Source organism: Phaenicophaeus curvirostris, chromosome 3, assembly GCF_032191515.1.
Source record: "Phaenicophaeus curvirostris isolate KB17595 chromosome 3, BPBGC_Pcur_1.0, whole genome shotgun sequence".
In the NCBI taxonomy this organism is placed as follows: domain Eukaryota; kingdom Metazoa; phylum Chordata; class Aves; order Cuculiformes; family Cuculidae; genus Phaenicophaeus; species Phaenicophaeus curvirostris.
The window spans coordinates 90831929-90849445 of record NC_091394.1 but is presented as its reverse complement, the minus strand read 5'-3'; the positions used below and the strand labels follow the sequence as shown (position 1 = coordinate 90849445).

Genomic DNA, 17517 nt, shown 5'->3' with positions numbered 1-17517 from the left:
CTTGTTTCCTTATGTGCACATGTAAGATAGTGAAAAACTGATTACATATATAAACACACATTATCTATGCACTCTATTTTATGCACCACAGACTGCACTATGGGAATACGCATATGCAAATAAACACATACATATTCATGGACATGTTCAGATATGGTTTAATATATAATGTTATATACAACATTATATAAATGTAAGCATGTAATATTTCATATCTATCTATACATATGTGTGTATACATATGTATTTGCATATATAGTTGTATATAGGCATATACATATAGGTATATAAACACACACACATATATATGCTATTTTAAGATGAGCTAGAATGAGAACATAGGATTTCAAGTCATATTTACAGGATATGACTGAGAAAGATGTCCAGTATGGCTTCTCTACCAAGCACCTCATTAAAAAACATTTTCCCTTTTGGAAAACATTGTCACCTTCTTTGCCAAGGCCTCCTTTTCATGTATTCTCATGGACTTTTTTTTGCCAAGTCATGAAATTTAAAATGTAGTATGCAATACGCTCAGTCTTGCAAGTACTGAGGTCTCATCTGGGTGGAGGTATAAAGGTCAGATGTGACTTCTCCTGTTACATCATCCAGGCCAAAGGCAGTCCTAAGGCTGAATCTTCTAAAATGCTAGTGTCTTCAGGTTCATTATCAACAGAGGAACAAACAGGTGAGGAACTTTGCACCTGCTCTGGAGCATGCAGATAGGAGTCACCCTTCCTTTCTGCCACTGGGGATTTCACGGAAGCTTCAAAAAACCCAAAAAACTGTCAAAGATTTGAATGACCTAGCTCTATGAAAAAATCATGTGCCAAATACTTGTATACAAGAACAGATGCTTTGAAGATCTACAGCATTTCTCCTAGACGTGTTTACATAGGGACTGCATTATTTTCAGCTTGCTTGCATGAAGCTTTTATTTGTGAGAGCCAGGAAGATTTCTGCCTCCTAGGAACTAATCTAACTTCCTCTGGAATATCAAGATGAAGACAGATAATTCAACAGCTGGAACTAAAACAAAACAAATGACTGATTTTAAACCGTTGCATCACACGAATTTCGGTCATGTACTGGTCCAGTCACCAGAACATGTATTACTCAGTAGTTCTGCTACGCCAGCAGGGATTTTGGAAGTAGTTGCCCATGCAGAAATACATTTCTGCTCTCCCAGTTGAAGCAACAGCAAATGTGCTATGGTACATGGGTGCTGTACTAAACACTTGTTGGAGAAAACCTACCTCTGTCATCCCTCAATGATGATAAATTTATTGTCTGGAAAGGTAATGACAATTCTTTTCTTCTCTTAGCTGACACTTGCATGTGAAACCACTTCTGCAGAAAATGTTTACATTGATGTTTACTTTAAGTAGCAGCCCAGTTGCAAATGATACGCCAGAAGCTATGGCAAGGCCTGTCCTCTCCTTCTGCATCCATTCATGCACAGAGCTGATGGAGAACCTAAAACCTGTTTTCTCATTTAGCATGTGTCTCTTTCATTTACCCCAGCCAGTATATGTCACTGGCAAGCTGGCGGTGGGAAACACGACCTCCATGCTGGTAACACCACATGGAGGAGGAGGAGGAGGTGGTGACCCCCATGCACAGATCACATAATTTTTATGTGAATATAGTGTCACATGAGGTATTGTCATTTACCTCTCACCCGACTCTCCATTTCATCCTTCAGCCCTGCAAAGCTAAGCTAGGAGCAGTATGCAGTCCATGGACAAGAAGATCCATTCTGAAAATGTGAGCTTTGGGGTGACCATTTTGGATTCAGAGCATTCGGGCGGCTCAAGATCAGAGCTGATTGAGAAAATGTGAAAATGTCCCTGGTGCAAGATATTCCAAGAGATCGATGGGAGTTCAAGGAGAGCAGGGCACAGAGGATCTCACAGAGGCAGTGAAACAAGGACTCCTTAAACAGTTATTTCAAGAGAAGCCATTCATTCTTCCCATGAATTTCACCATGGGGTGGGATCTGATTGAGAACCACAGAGGAGGAGTTCTATAACTAATCTCAGTGTGACAGAGATCAGAGTCAAGTCCCCAGGGTCAGTTGCATCAAAGACTGAACTCTAATGTTGAAGAAAACATATATGCCGATGCTCATTCTCCAGCCTAGACCACATTATCTAAGAAATGACAGTAAAGTAATAGTGTCTGAAGCTCACGTCTAAGCTATTGACAGCCATACTTTTGCTGTCATACTAGCGTACCATTCTTTCTTTTGGGCAAATAAACAAATTGCTAGCCTAATATGTGGCAGCACCGACAAATCTGTCATTTAAGTTGTGGAATCTGTGCATAGAGTAATTTCTGTCTGTCATTAATGGATGGAGGTCTATTAGAGTTGAAAACCCTGGTTGTTCAAGACCTCTCCAAAAACAGTGTGGAAAAACAAGGAGATTTAACATCCTAACTGAGGAAAAAAAACAAATTGTACATTGGCAGTGGATGAAAGATTCTCCTTTTATTTTAAATCCTCTGTAAAATCAGAGCAATGGGTCAATTCCAGCATTCAGCCAATTTAATTAGCGATCTCAGAGTAATCGTGATAATGAGCCAAGTCGGCAAAGATGTCATTGGGGTTCTTGCAGTTCAGGTTGCAAAAACAAGCATTGATCCACATGATTTTCCAGGAAAACTCAGTTCCATCTGGGCACTGAAACCTCACTTCAATAGTCTTGGACTTGTAGGGTGTGCAGCACCTATTGTCTGTGCAGATGCCACAGTACTTAGGTCTATATGGACTTTTGCTGACACATCCTGAGATGGTGTAGTTCATTGGTTCATTGGCCCTGTAGACAGCCAAGCACTTCTTCCCAGGCTAAATCAGAGAAGAGCAGAAAAAAATAGTCAGGTTAATATTCATGGTTTACACAGGTAGGACATGCAAACAACCTTCCCAACACACTGGGTTTTGAAGGCATTATGAGGAATTTTAGAGTCCTAATCTAGTGGGTGCGACAGATTAACACGTTTAGATCATAGAAGCCAGAAGCTGCAAGGAGGATACTTTCAAAATACATAGCCACAACAGTAGTGCACCACCACTTTTCCACTAGCTGAATGACAGCTCTTTCTGAACTTGCAGTAAGCACAGCAGGCTTGGTTTGTCTTTTTTGGCTGAAATTAAAGCTCTCGGGAAAGTTTTCATACTGGCATGTGGAAGCACAGGAAGCACACGTTTTTTCACCTTTCTGCCAGACAGAAAGTCCACATATACACTCTAATAGCCTCCAAGGTTAGAAGTGCAGCCCTCAGGGGCCTGAACACTGCCAAACAAAGGTTGACCCCATGTCCAGGCAAAGCTCAAGAGGCATGTGGAGAAATAGTCCTCACCTTAATGTGCTGGGTTATATCCACCTCACAGGGCCGCATGTTGCACAGGCGGCTTTCCTTCAGGAGCCGACACTGATCATTATCATTGGAAATCCTGGTGGAGATGCCCAGCCCACAGGTCTTTGAGCAGGGACTCCAGGATGAGGTGTGAACGATGCAGTTCTTCTGCCAGGCTTCATCCTCTCCCTCATAAGCTGCAGAGACCAGATTAACCCTCTATTATTATTCAGCCAGGGCAGCTTTCCATATTAAACACCCTCTCCCCAAGTCATTACACATTCAGGCCCCTAACCCAAATAATTAAACCATGGCAAAGTTGTTCAGCATTCCTTCAAGCCTTCTCATCCCATCCCCTTAGCTGCTGACCTACTTGTGTCAGACCCTCCAGCGTTGTGAGCACTTGGGGCCAGCACTCATTTCTTTATTTCCCTTTGCAGCTTCACACAAGGGGGTCCTTGTCTGGGGCCCCCAGGTGCTGCCTCAATACAAACACTTAATTACAGCAGCTTGTGCCAGCCTGTGCAGAAGAGGGAGGAGACATGATTCCACGGCCCCCGGCCCCCTCCAAGTTTTATTTCTGAGCCCATTCAATTGATTCCCTGTAGCAAAAAGCAGTTGACAGTCTTTGCTGGATGGCTGAGGAGCTTGGGAAGCAGCCACAGCCTTTCACTGGGAGGAAGAGCAGCTTGAATAGCTATCAGGGAGCTTGGCAGCCACTTGAAGAAAGGGTGGGCTCTGTTTTGAAAGCAGCCCACAGTGCCATTTCAGGTTCCTTCACAGCCCAGACCAAAGTCACTAGTTGTCTGCAGCTTACAGAGCATCCCACAGGCAAAACTCTGATAGAAACTCTGCTGCAGTGAGCTTGTTCACTATTATATTTGTTATTATACTAATTATTATATTAAATGTAATAAATTCTAGTCTCATTTCTGTAATATTTCTGCTTATAAGAGAAAAAGTCAGGAAAGGAAGGCTGTGTTAAGCCCATTTTGGGACACAAAGCATGAAGACACAAGGCCAATTTCTACTGCAGATGTGAATTTGAACCTACCTCACAGTTCAAAGCTACCAGCAACAGAAGCGAGGGCTAAACTCTGGTGATTTTAACCCAAAGAAAGGAAACTGCAACTTTGTTTTGTGCAGCAAAATTACAGACCAAGGACTGGGAAAAAACCTTTACCATCAAGGAACAACAATCCTGGTCTACAACAAGCAGCCTATTTCTCCTTGAGCTCTGTATTTGTGAGACAGTCTTTAAAATGGGACTAATGCAGGTAACATCTCTACATTACATCACAAGGTGTTAAGAGGATAAATTTAAGACATGTGGCAAGGCGAGCCCATCTTAAGTATTTGGAGCCATCTTTGTGGCAAACGGTACCCCTGCTGTGCAGTGGGATATATGATCCCCATTATGAATATGACTGTGAGGGAAGAAGACACCTGACGTGATAGATAAAATAGGTAGTTCAATATTGTCATCAGTCCAGAATTGTTAATACACTATACTAACACAAAGACAATTTAGTCCAATTGCCAGTGAAACTTCTACCACAATAACTGTTTTCAAAGTGTTACCTAGGTCTGGGACTAATAAGGTACAAGAACTTTAAAATCAGACTATTAAAGCAATATAACCCAGGTAGAAAGCCTCAGTCTCAAATTATACTGAGCCCATTCTGTTTTCCAGGGGGGCTAAACAGAAAAAAAAATAATATGTTGTGAAAAGTAAAAAGGACTTGTGGCATCTTAAAAGTGCCAGCAGATGTGTGCTTCAAAGGGGGCTTTGTCACACAAGCATGTTTGATGAATCTCATTTTGCTACTAAGGAGTTCAAGCACGTCACTGGTGTTTGCATGTCCTGTGCTTCCCTACACCGTGTATAGGAGTCTCTGTGCCTTGTTGAGAGACATATTAGATGCTTGCCAGACCTGGCAGTACAAGTGGATGCTTTGATTAAAGAGACTGATTTCAATTCCCTGACAATGAAGGAGAGGTCTACCTCACTCCCGCCATACCTGCAGAGGAGATGTGGCGTGGAGATGTCTTCCTGATTTTCTTGGAGTCATCACAAATCCACTGCTCACAGCACTTCCCTGCCATCTTAATCAGCTTTGGGTTTGGGCACCATACAAGGGGAGGGCGTGAATTTGTGCACATGGGAACACATCCCACAGCCCCGTTAATGCATGTGCAGTTATATTTGCAGTTGGGCTGAAATGTGTCCCCATTGTTGTACCTGACTCCATTGAGGACACATCCAACACCGACAATCTCTGAAAGAAAAGAAAAAGAGAGAAAGACACACAGAGCACCATTAAAATAATGCTGACAACAAACAGCACTGATATGTTTCTTTACCAAGCTGTTCCCTGGTCTAACGGAGCCAATGTGGAGACACAGATGGGCTGCAGGGCGTTGTATTTAACATGATGCTGAGCCAAATGTGGTTACACTGTCTGGGAAACTGTTTTCATTCTGAATCATGGCAAAAAAAAAATCTTTTAATGCTTCATGGAAAAAAAAAAAGAAGTTAGAAAATGAAACAAGTTTTATCCACAAATGCTCACTTTAAACTCAATTCATGGCATGCTAGTAAAATCTATTTCACAGTACATGCAAGCAAATTAATTAAAACAGATACTGAGTGAAATTCAAGGTTTCCAGTGAGAGAGCTACGTGGAACTGCAAATATGACACAGCTCTTCACAACACTGGTACCCATTTGAAACAGAAGGAGGAGCACAGCCAGGGTAGCAAAGGAGCATGTAAAATGGCATTGGATTCCTATATTTAGGCAACCAGGTCCCACTATTCAGTTTATCACAAAACAACTTTCTTGGAAAATGAAATAACACACTGTAAAACCATGAAACTCAGTATTTGATGTATATTTTTAAATAAAGTCACCAAAAAAATCAAGGGTTTTGATTGCCTGTGAATAGGAATCACATTAATTCAGGAAATATGATACAAGTTGTATAAAGCAGAAACTTTTTTTGTTTCGAAGTTATGGTCAGTTACTTGGAATCAGTAGCGGAAAACTTGGAATGGGATATTCAAACTTCAATTTCATGTTTGGTCACATGGAGGCAGTGCGCATGCACTGATCAGGTTGCTCAAGCTTTAAGTCCGGTCAGAAGTCAAAGTTACCATGTAGCTGCTTTGTTTCAGGGCCAATACAATTTGAAATGCTGATTGCAATTCCGCAAAAGCTTCCTAATGTTAGAATAGGCTGAATGAAAACATCAAACACAAATTCTTTCTGCACAGAAATGAGACTTATTGGAATTTTAAGCACAGATCTAGATCTCCAATTTGTTCTCAGTTCCAGTTTTCATAATGCTTTAGCCTACATGTTGAAGAGACATTGCTCAGTGCTGAGGCTGGAGCTGAGGATTCAGTTAAACTTCTAGATGTCCACAGGGATTATGAGAGTTTAAGAAAAAGCTGTATTTCCTGGTGTACCAACATGTCCCTCCTGGACTGTGGTAACTTAGCCTCCTGCAGCTCTCATGCACAAAGAGGTTCATCATGAGAACATCCTCAAACGTAGACAAAGGGGCTGTTGAATGCCTTCATGCAGAACCATGATGAATCTGCATCTAAGTCAGGTTATTTGGGAGCGTGTCACAGTTCCTGACCCCACATGCACAACACCTGCCTTCCCACCTGGGCACGAGGTCTGCACGTTGCTCTCCCTGCTTTGGTGCAGAGAAAAGCCAGCATCCAAAGGAGATCTGTAATGTCCCAGCAAGCTCCCATCTGACGTCCAAGGGACCAGATTCTGGGATATGTCTCAGCATGCCAATACAGATACAACCTGGATTTCCAATGGTTTCACTCCATTCTCTTTGTAAATAACAGTTCCTAGCTCTTTCAGGTTCTTTATTTTTCACAGATTATATTGATTCTTTAGTCCTGCACATACAGGATTCTCTAGATTCTTTCGGCATCCAGCTGCAAAGCAAATTCCTCGCAGCAGTTAGTCCCAAACACCTAGCACGGAAGATCCTCTCTTGCCTCCCCCCACCCTGTGGTCAGAGCAATAGCTGGTGTACTCAGAGTGGACTGATGCACCCCATATATTACCCAGCGCACAAGAAAGGACGTGTCTGCTGATCCTTGATGCTGAAAGCAAGGGGTGGAACGCAGCTTTCTATAGCAGCCAGAGACAAGCTGCTTCACTTCTGAACCATGGAAAGAGCTGTTTTTCATGGCTCTCAGCTGTGATCACCACAATGCCCCCTACCATATAACCATAAATGTCACGTAAGCGTGGATATGTTGTTGTGGCAGTACTCATGCAAAAATGCCCTGGATTGGGAATACTTCCAGATGTCACTGGGGAAGCTGGGGATCAATCTTCCTACATCACAGTGCTGTTGACACAGGCATATCAAATGCCTGTGATGTGTGGGAGGACTACAATAAAACAAAAAAAAATCAACTAAGAAAACAAACATTTAAGTAAATAAACATAAAGCAATGTGAAACTCTTTAAAGAGGCCTAGGAAGGCTGAGGTAGTTTGAGACATCATTTATATTGTTTTCCTTTCCCAACAGAGGGCTAGCTGTAACGACGTCATTCTTGACAGATATTTGTCTAATCTATTCTTACAGACCTCCCACGAATGCTCCACATACACTCCAGACAATACCATTGAATGATCTCATATCCTCTTTTGTTAACCTTGGATCTTTTTTTAATCTTGAAAAACACTGTTTAAGCTCCTTACAGATACCTCCTATTTTGCCCATATCCTACAAAAATCTGGTTAGACTGCAGTTTTTGCATGCTTATTTTTGTGACTGAGCTAATGCAAAGCCAAGTTCATTTCTTACTGCAATGCCCATCCTTCTGCTGATGAACAGCAAATCCTACTATCATTTCTGCGAAAAATTGCCATCTACCCTGAGCCTCTTTACTGCTCAGACTTGCCTCTTGTAAAATGTCTGCTGATTTTCTAAGTTTATTGAGGCTTACTGTTTGCAATCTTTCTTCTTTCCTGTAGATCAGTTATTCTGTCTATTCATCTCACAATCAGGTCACCTCCAGGTTTCCTTCCACCTTTACTATTTCTGTTGGTACTTCATATTCTAGCCTAGAAGATCCTCCATCTAAATGACTTTTTGTGATTTATGAATCTAAAGCCACAATTAATATGTTCTAATAACTTGATAGACAATGTCCTTTCTAATCAGCTATCTGCGTGGTTGCATTCATGATCCTTTCCTTTTTGCTCATTCCCAGAGTAATGATTTTCAATCATTTATGACATTTATGAGCAGATCAAACTCCTATCACATTCTGGATCTCAGAACAAGTGGATATATCCTTGACATACAAAACATTGCTTTATTTCTTTCTTGTCTTCTTCTGGAATAAAAACATTCCAGTCACATGAATTATCCCACCAAGAGTTTGTTATGTCAGGCAGGAAGAAATCCTTCTGCTTCATGGCAGCCAACAAAACAGAAACCACTGTAATATTAAGGCTCAGACCTCAATTTCTCTGAGAAACTTTGCTAGGAGATGACTCATCCATGGCCTTCTTGACAGGATACCAAGTGTTATCCTACCTAGAGATCCACTATTGGGAATAAAACAAAATCATCTCCTTATTGTCATGGTTTTCATGTAGATATCCATTTTGCTTGTCTTTAAAGCCAGCTGCATATCTGCTTCCTTCATCCTTATGCCACTGCAGCAGCTCCTCCTGTTATGGGGAATCATCTACCTGCAAATATAAAGACCTCCAAATGCTGGCTGATCCTTGCTCTTGGCTGCAGCCAGCTCAAAGACATGTCATTTCTCATCCAGCCGACTGCACTGAGAATAAAGACAGCTATAACGAAATGGAAGATGATGGATGGCAGAGTTGATGAGCGTACAATCAGGTATCTAACGAAATACCAGGCACTGTTCAAACTGAGGAGACCTACCCATGTGTATCTATGTCAAAAATATATGTACATCACTTACGTGCACATACTCCTATTTCGTACCTAGGTCTGTCTCCACTGTAGTCACAGTACAAGCCCCTGTGGAAATCGCAGGTGTCGGCCTCAGTGCAACTTTCTCCACGCTGTTTGGCACATGTCTTGCAGCAGTCGCAGCCGTCTGTGACCAAGCTGACGCCTACTGAGCACCGAGGTGGGAACTTCGGACACTCACACGGCCACTTACAGTACTGAGTCCGTGTGTAGGCCTCTGTCACGGCAGGGATGGTGGGGCTCATGGTGGTGGAGGTCTGGGCAATGGCCTACAAACAAAGAAACACAGCTTGGAGAGCATTCCAGAGACAAGGGGGCTGTGAACCCTGTGGGGATTAGCCCTCAGTAAATCCCCACTCACGTCTAAGGAGACTGCAAAGAAACCAAAGAATAAATGTCAAATAGCTATGGAAAGGGAGCAGTCACTGCTGTCTTGTAAACCCCTTCAGATACCAGCTGAAGGCAAATGTTCTGCAGCCTGGACTAGCACCTTTTTCAGACCTCTCATCACTTAACAGAGATCTTTCCCCATGTAGGAATAAAGACACATACGTCAAGACCCCTCTGATACATGAGAAGAAGGTGAGATATATCTTCAGTCTGTGTCACCCTGTGGTGCCTGGCTCTGGCACAGGATAGTTTGACCCCATAGCTGTCATACCCATTCACCGAGAGAGAGATGTCTGTAGGGCCTCTTGGATACTCAAAGGCTTCGTCAGGCAGCAGTCACTGCCTTTCAGGTCATCAAGCCAGACAAAAGTCATCATGTTGCAGTGTGAAAGCATGTGGCATGTGGCCCTGTTTAGCCTTGTCTTCCTCAGTTTTATCCATATTGGAGTAGATGTTGCAATCAAAACATGGGACCCCATAAATACATAAGGGCACTGGGAGCAAGCCATCCCCACAGACACTCAGTCATGAACCTCTGCATTGTGAGGATGAACTGAAACGCACAGCCCTAGCACACCATCATGGACTTCCTGAGGAAGTCTTGGACATTTTGCCTCTTCTTGCAGTGCACCAATACCACAGTAACTTCTGCCTTACAGTATTCCAGCCCCTCAACTTGAACAGAGATGAGATTAAAGACAGGAAAAGATAACCTCTGAACTCAAAATCTGCCTAATTATCCATGACTATTTTTAAGTAGAAGTTCACCCATTTCTGTTTGAAAAATTTTTTTATTGTCTCCACACCTACAACACAATACACATTCAGTTTAGCTCCCTGACAGTCCTAACCCTAAGCAACAAAGCTACACTGTGACTACAGCATTTTAAAAAATTAACAATAATAATAATAAATAAGCAAATTAAAAAGTCATGCATTTCCTATAAGCACTCTGACAAGTATCCTTATCCATCCTTTGCAGAGTCTGTACCATATTCAGCTGAAATGCACTCTGTGAATCTGAAAGTAGTCATGAGGTTCTTAAGTCTGTCTGTGATGGGCTCTTCCAGGTCTCACACTACAGTTCCCATGATGTTGCACTGGCTCACACAGCCAGACAATTAAGATATTTCTGCAGTCATTTTCCACTTACACTTTTTGGCACATGCATTTATCCTGCTTGGAGTCACCGTGGGACCTATAAGTTGGATGAGTGTAAATGAAGCTTCATAATTTTAGTATTTCTCCCATTAGTCATGCACAAGTATTTGCCAGCATGGTGAGCAAGGAAGGAAAATTCTTACAAGGAGGATATAGCCAAGTTTCCATTTCCTGATCTCCGTTTCCTTGGCAAATAAGAAAAAAACAAACTGGAAATTAATTAAATTTGACAATCAGATAATAAAATTGATCAAGGTAAATCAAGGTAGAAAAAGGATTTTGTTTAATGCATTAATGCTACTACGGTAGACACATTCAGATCACTATTACTGAGATAATGGAATGCTGCGGTACCCTAGCTCATAGAAAAACCCACGAAGGGCAGAGGTTCATTGACTTCTGAACCCTCCAGTCCCTGCAGAGCAAACTCTGGATGACTAGCTATGCTTATGGTGCAGGAAGGGTGCAAATCACCACGATTACAAAGCAAAGGTATGCATTTTCTACTAGGATCTCTGCACAGAAAACCTGAGCTGCACATGGAAGTCAAGCAGGGCACAGCAGCGCAGGCACAGAAACAAATGAGTTTATTTACAGGCTATCAACAGCAGCCAGAACATGACCCGGCTTGGGCACGTGTGATCCAGAAGCTCTTTCTGGTGACAAGATGTAAGGGCTGCAAAGATTAATTGTGTAAACCTACATAGTTCAGAGAAGGAAAGTCAAGGTCTAGTAATTACTAAGGCAATCCTATCCATTCTTGGGTACTTTGTACAGTGCTACATATTCCTCAGTATTTTGTCCTCTTTACAGTTTCAGATGTCTCAAACAAAAGGCTTTCCACCACCTGTCCATAAGAAAATGCCCCATCCCAAGGCTTTGTAGGGAGAAGCAACCCCAAGAACCGCAAAATCGCAGCTGATGAGCTATCCATCAGGATACCTCTGCAAAGCTCTTGTTTTATTGTCTTCTATAATTTCCATACCAGAAGACTTAGATTTTGTTAAAATACATTTGCAAACCTGCTGTTGCTGTATCTGAGGATGTATTTAAATACCGTGGTAATTAGTTACCCTGTATTTAGAACACTAAATTGTTACCACATTGCTAATCACTGCCAAATAGGCAATGTGTTTGCTCTGGGCACAATTCCCAATTCCATTAAGGCCCCCTTTACAAACAGTTGGCCTTAAAGTTGGCTTAAGATCACATTTAAACTCATGTTTAAACAAAAACATACCAATATAATTTACTCCCACTTTAAGACTCCTTGATGCTGCCAAAGTTGTTAAAAGAGGAACATTCAGATCAATGAAAAGCCCTGGTCTTTTAATAGTGGTGTTTTTCATTCCACTCACAATAATTTGAATAGGTGCAATAGTATTTCATTTCAGAAGACAGGTCTCTTCAAGTGCAATAAATCTGTTTACTTTGTTGATGATCATTAAAAAAGTGCTTAATAATCGAATCGAGATACATGGACAAAAGTCACACAGCTATTTAAAGAGCCCATTGCCATGGCCCAACCCTTTAAGTAAATCCCTTTACACTCCTTAGCTTCTATTGTCAGCATGAGCAAGCAAACAGCTTCTACCCTATGCAGATACAAAAGTGTCTGTGAATCAACATACAGCAAAGAACTTTTGTAAGAACTTCAAAATGAGAGTGAAGAGAAACTCTGCACCAAAAAGGACTGTGCTAGTGAATTGACAAGTTTATTTTAAAGTGTCAGAAAGACAAAAGACTGTGCCTGCTAGGACATCACTTTTCCCAGGTACTGGTAATTAACTCATTCTTTACAACTACTTTTCAACTTGGGGTCTTCAGGTTTGTTATCTTGGATGCAAATGTCAAAATATTCCACCAGAAGTTATTCACGAGCTCTGATTTTTCTACTTTTGGAGGTACAAACCCATTCTCATTAAATCAAGACAAAGCCTTTCTCATCCTGACATAGGTGTAAAATCTTTATTAAAGTTGCTTCTGATTTATGCTTGGCAAACTCCAAAAATACTTTCTTTTTTCATCTGCAAAGGATAATATTTCACTAGCAACAATTTTCAGCTAATTTTTGTGTTCACAATCAAGAAGAGATAAGTAGAAATTAAAAAAATTGCTCACTGTCTACCACAGCCACAAACTCAATATTTTTAATAGCCATGAGTTTTACTATCAAAGTCTCAAAGATATGAAGTGGATACCAGCATTTTAGCAGTGTGTTCTACCTACTGGCAAAGCATATTTTCAGTTTGGTAGAAAACACTGTAATTGTAAGGGGGGTTGAGTTTTGAAAACTGAGAAAACTAATCTACAGTGTTGAAATTAGTGCATAAAGTCCAAATTGCAAGCCAGATGGTAAAATAATAGAACTTTTATATGATGTATGAGGAAAAATCTACCTTTGCTTTCAAGCAGCAAAGCCCTAGATGCATTGCAATATATTCTTTTGCTTCTGGTTTTTACAGATGTCTAAAAATATATTAATGTGTATTTACTTCACTGTTTCTGTGCTGCAAGATTTTACTCTTAAAGCTTTTTTCTTTCAAGTATTTTTCCCATCACACTGAGCAGGGTGCTCTTCCCCTCCACTTTCCTGACAAGAAAATGTCCAGGAAAGATGTTGACTGCTAAATTCAATTCCTCTGCTACTGGTAGAGTTGGAGATCTGATTACGAGAAATTGGCAGATAGAGGTCTGCTCAAATCATAGTACCTTGTCACCTCCTGCTGTTCTGCTGTTTTATCCCTGATGGTAATTCAGTCTAAAAGAAGGACATTTGAGCTCACTCTCACCTGCACAAGCTGTATTTTGCAGGACACATGCCATTGAGCAGGCTCCTTTAAATTTCTCATGGTAGAGCACATTAAAGGAATACTTTTAACCTACATTTCTGATACTGCCTTTCTAAGCAAATGCCAGATGTCATTGATGGAGGGATACAACGTGATCTGGATTATCCTCTATCCTGCATCTTTGGCACATTCACAAGAGAAAACAGTCAGTGAGGAAATCTATTACAATGCCCTTCTTAGTACTATGTGATCAAATCAGCTGATTTGTAGACTGATAACAAACATCCTCCCTGGAGGATGTTCATGCACCAGTGTTCATGCCTGACAGCATCAGCCTGTCACTATTAGAAATAACTCCAGAATTTCAGTTTGTCTGTCCTGAACAGGGATACTGAAGGTAAAACCACAACTCTACTCCGACACCTAGGGATGCATCTCCCAGGAAAGGGCTAAGCAGTTACACTGTCCCTCTGCCAGATGACGCATCTGCTCTCTCCTGGTTCCACCTACTGGCTGAACTATTTAGACTGCACAAGCAGAAGCGTTTGTTGAACCAACTCCAACACCACGTACCCCCTGCTAAATGTTCCCATTAACCAGAATGATTTTTAAAAGCACCCCTGGAGGCTCATGTTCACAGTCACAGAGTTGCAAACATCCTAATACTAATCTGACATAGCACAATTTCCAGAGGAATGGAATATCTGGAGCTTAATAAAGAAGTAAATGCAAAAAGGCAAAATAAAAGATAAATAATAGATTAAATAAGGCCACATATCCTTCCATCCCTCAGCTGCATCTTTGGGCAAGGACAGACATTGCTTAGTTTCATAACAGAACAGACAGAAGTTAACAGCTCATAACGCATGTCAGAGAGATGGGCACATCAACAATGGAAAATAGAGCTTGGCTTACATCAGTGGGCTTAAATCACACCCTCAAGGTAGAAGTTTGTTTCTCGATCTCACTCAGTTTGAATATCTGAGCTGAACATGCCTGTATATTTGCACTGTTATTAAACCCTAAACTGATGGGTCAGCAAAGAGCCAGTTCTTACAGCAAGATCACCAGTAATCATGGTGCCATTGGGACTTCTGCACTGTTATACTCCTGCTACAAATCCCTAAGTCCCCATAAATGCTCATAAAATATCACAAGGTAGGACTAGTGACAAGTAGGCTAGCATCAGAACAGAGATACAAATCAGATTCCACAGGACACGTAATGTGAAGAGGAAAATATGGTTACTCAGGGCTCAGCTTCCCCAGAGCACACATGAGCTTCTAGATGCCTCATTAAAATTGATCCCAGAGATGAAATCTCCAGAACATATTGTAAAATAACTGACTCCAAACCCAGAAAATGTAAGACAGTTTCACAGATGTCAGACGCCAGTTGGATTTATTCTTACTGTGCACTGCAGGCTGAGCAGAAAAGAACATTCTGCATGAAGCATAACATTTTATAGCCTAAGAATATAAAATATTCACAGTGAATTAATCATTAAGATTTCTGTGTTTCTGTAAGTGATAAATAAACAACTTCCCATAACTTTATTTTGGGAAATATATCTGTGGGAAGAATGTAGGCAGATGTTTGGAATAGTCTTTTCTAACTCAGTTTAGACAAGTAAAGTTAGTTTAGAGTAAAGATTACATATATTCACATCTTTGCCAAAATATTGCTGACAAACTCAGTGTGGCTTCCCATTTTCTTCACATTTTTCCATGGAGTGCTCAGAGGAAAATAACTTCACCATTAAAAAGCAACCTGATGTTTCCTAAGTGTTGTCCCAGGAAAAGTAGAAGTTTCTTAGGATAGCGTAGCCTAAACATGTTCAGGCATTATTAACAAGTCGACACTGCCATCGCGGACTCTGCTAACCAGGTATTAAACACCATATTTGCTATTCTCTCATTTTGCTAGTGTTAAATAGTTTGTTTAGCCAGAATACAGACAAGAGTCTGGTCTTGGTGAAACCTTAATAGCTTAATTCACTGCCTGGACTAGAGTTTTGAGCCCTCACTTTAAACAGAATATCAAGGAATTGGCAGTCCAGAGGATGGCAACCAAGATGGTCAGAAACATGAAGATCATGACTAGGATAAGATGCTGAGGCTTCAAAGAGCTAAGCTTTGGCAAAAAGGCTAATGGGTAATCTAACATCAGTTAATTCTTCTCAGAGAGGGCAGCAGTCACAAACTGTAGCTGGGGAGGTTTAGTCTGAACACCAGGAAGGTGACATCTTCACTTGGAGAGAGGTGCAGCACTGGGACAAGACACCAATTCTCTGTCCTCAGCTGTTGGATTAAAGACCTCCAGAGGGCACTGACAACTAGCCTTTCTGTCAGCCTGTGACTGCATACTTTGCCGAAACCCCGTGTGGACTATGGCCATAAATCAAATGACCAACAAGATGTCTTCATCTGGTTAGTCCTATGTTTTGCCACCTAAAGTCTGGTTCTGGCACAGTGAAGCAAAACCCAATATTGTTCTATGGTGCATTTAATACAGACAAGAGGATCCTATTTTGCAGATGCATCCCGTCTTATACCATAAGGACAGACAAAAATGCTATTTGGCAACTAATTATTATTTTATCTGATAATAGAAAATATACCAGAAGTCTGGTTTTGTAGCTGGAAGATGTTTGAGATAATATAAGGAAAGAGAATCTGCTGCTATCGCTACTGCTACTGTAATTCCTCCTTTGGAAAATATGATATGTGTAGATTCATAAAAAAAATTCATAAATGCCATTTAATATATCATTGTATCATTATATCAAAAACACTTCAAGATTCTCCATGAAAGATGAGCAGTAAGACTGTATTACTACATCCATGTAGTTAAGTAAAAAAAAGATGAGCCGACAACTCTTAAAATAACCAACAGCAATTCCAGGTAGAGTCATGTCAGGAAAGAATATTTCTGCTCCAGGTGTGGCATTTTTGGGAAACTGTAGCTTAAGGTATTATATGAGATCTGCTATATGGAGAATACAGATGGAAGACGTGTAGGTCAGCAACATCCTTATAGGACCAACAGAGGACGCTGGAGCTTTGCACACTCTAGGAGGACCTGAAGCTAATTTAGGGCCTGATTACAGAGCATTAGGACTCAGCTTGAAGCAATATACTTTATGATATCTTACCCTTTGCCAGGCAAAATCATGGCAAAAGTCTCTTGGAGCATTGGAAGTGAGTTTGCTCTATGTGTGCAGAGAGATCAGTAAAGCAGCATTAGTACTTTTGAAGTAAAGGCACACCAACCCACAGCCTGGTCATCTGATCTGGGTATAGTCTGTTCATACTTTTTCAGGGAAAGCAGCTTTTCTCCACAGAATCATGGAATCCTAGTGTTCAACCAGAGCCTGACCAGTGCCTGAAGCTGTTGCTAGAAAACCAAATCAGGAACCCACTTAAATCCAGAAAATGGGTATCATCAGATTGGATCTGAGCAGTGGCAAAGAATAGTGGTAATACTGCAGTTCTAAGTACCAGCAATGCCAAACCCCATGCACATGATTCCTGTGCTGTTCTTTCAAAGGCAAATTCTACACCTCTATGTCCACCACTCTGTGCACCCAGCCTAGCTCTACTGCACTTCTGGCTCCATCCTCTCTTCCACTTCCCATTACAGAGCCAACCTAATTTCACTGAGAATGAGTACAGCTTCTCTGCTTCAGCAGTGAAGTTGTGCAACAATCAAATGTGACCCCTTCTTTCTTTCTCCTGGACTATGACACTTATTCCTCTTCCCAGCCAAGTGCCAAAGCAGATCTGCAGTACATAGAGTTTACAAATGATGGGAG

The 17517-nt window shown here is 41.2% G+C and overlaps 1 protein-coding gene across 1 annotated transcript in view; it reads right to left on the bottom strand.

Moving 5' to 3' along the window:
• Positions 1–1599: 1599 nt before the first annotated feature.
• CCN4 (cellular communication network factor 4) overlaps positions 1600–17517 on the bottom strand; it is a 35682-nt gene continuing 19764 nt past the window's right edge. The window contains exons 2-5 of the mRNA XM_069854682.1: positions 9350–9629; positions 5382–5639; positions 3364–3557; positions 1600–2848 (exon numbers count right to left, since the gene is read on the bottom strand). Coding sequence (XP_069710783.1) covers positions 2549–2848; positions 3364–3557; positions 5382–5639; positions 9350–9629 — 1032 coding nt within the window. The 3' untranslated portion in view covers positions 1600–2548. The remainder of the gene's footprint in view (positions 2849–3363; positions 3558–5381; positions 5640–9349; positions 9630–17517) is intronic.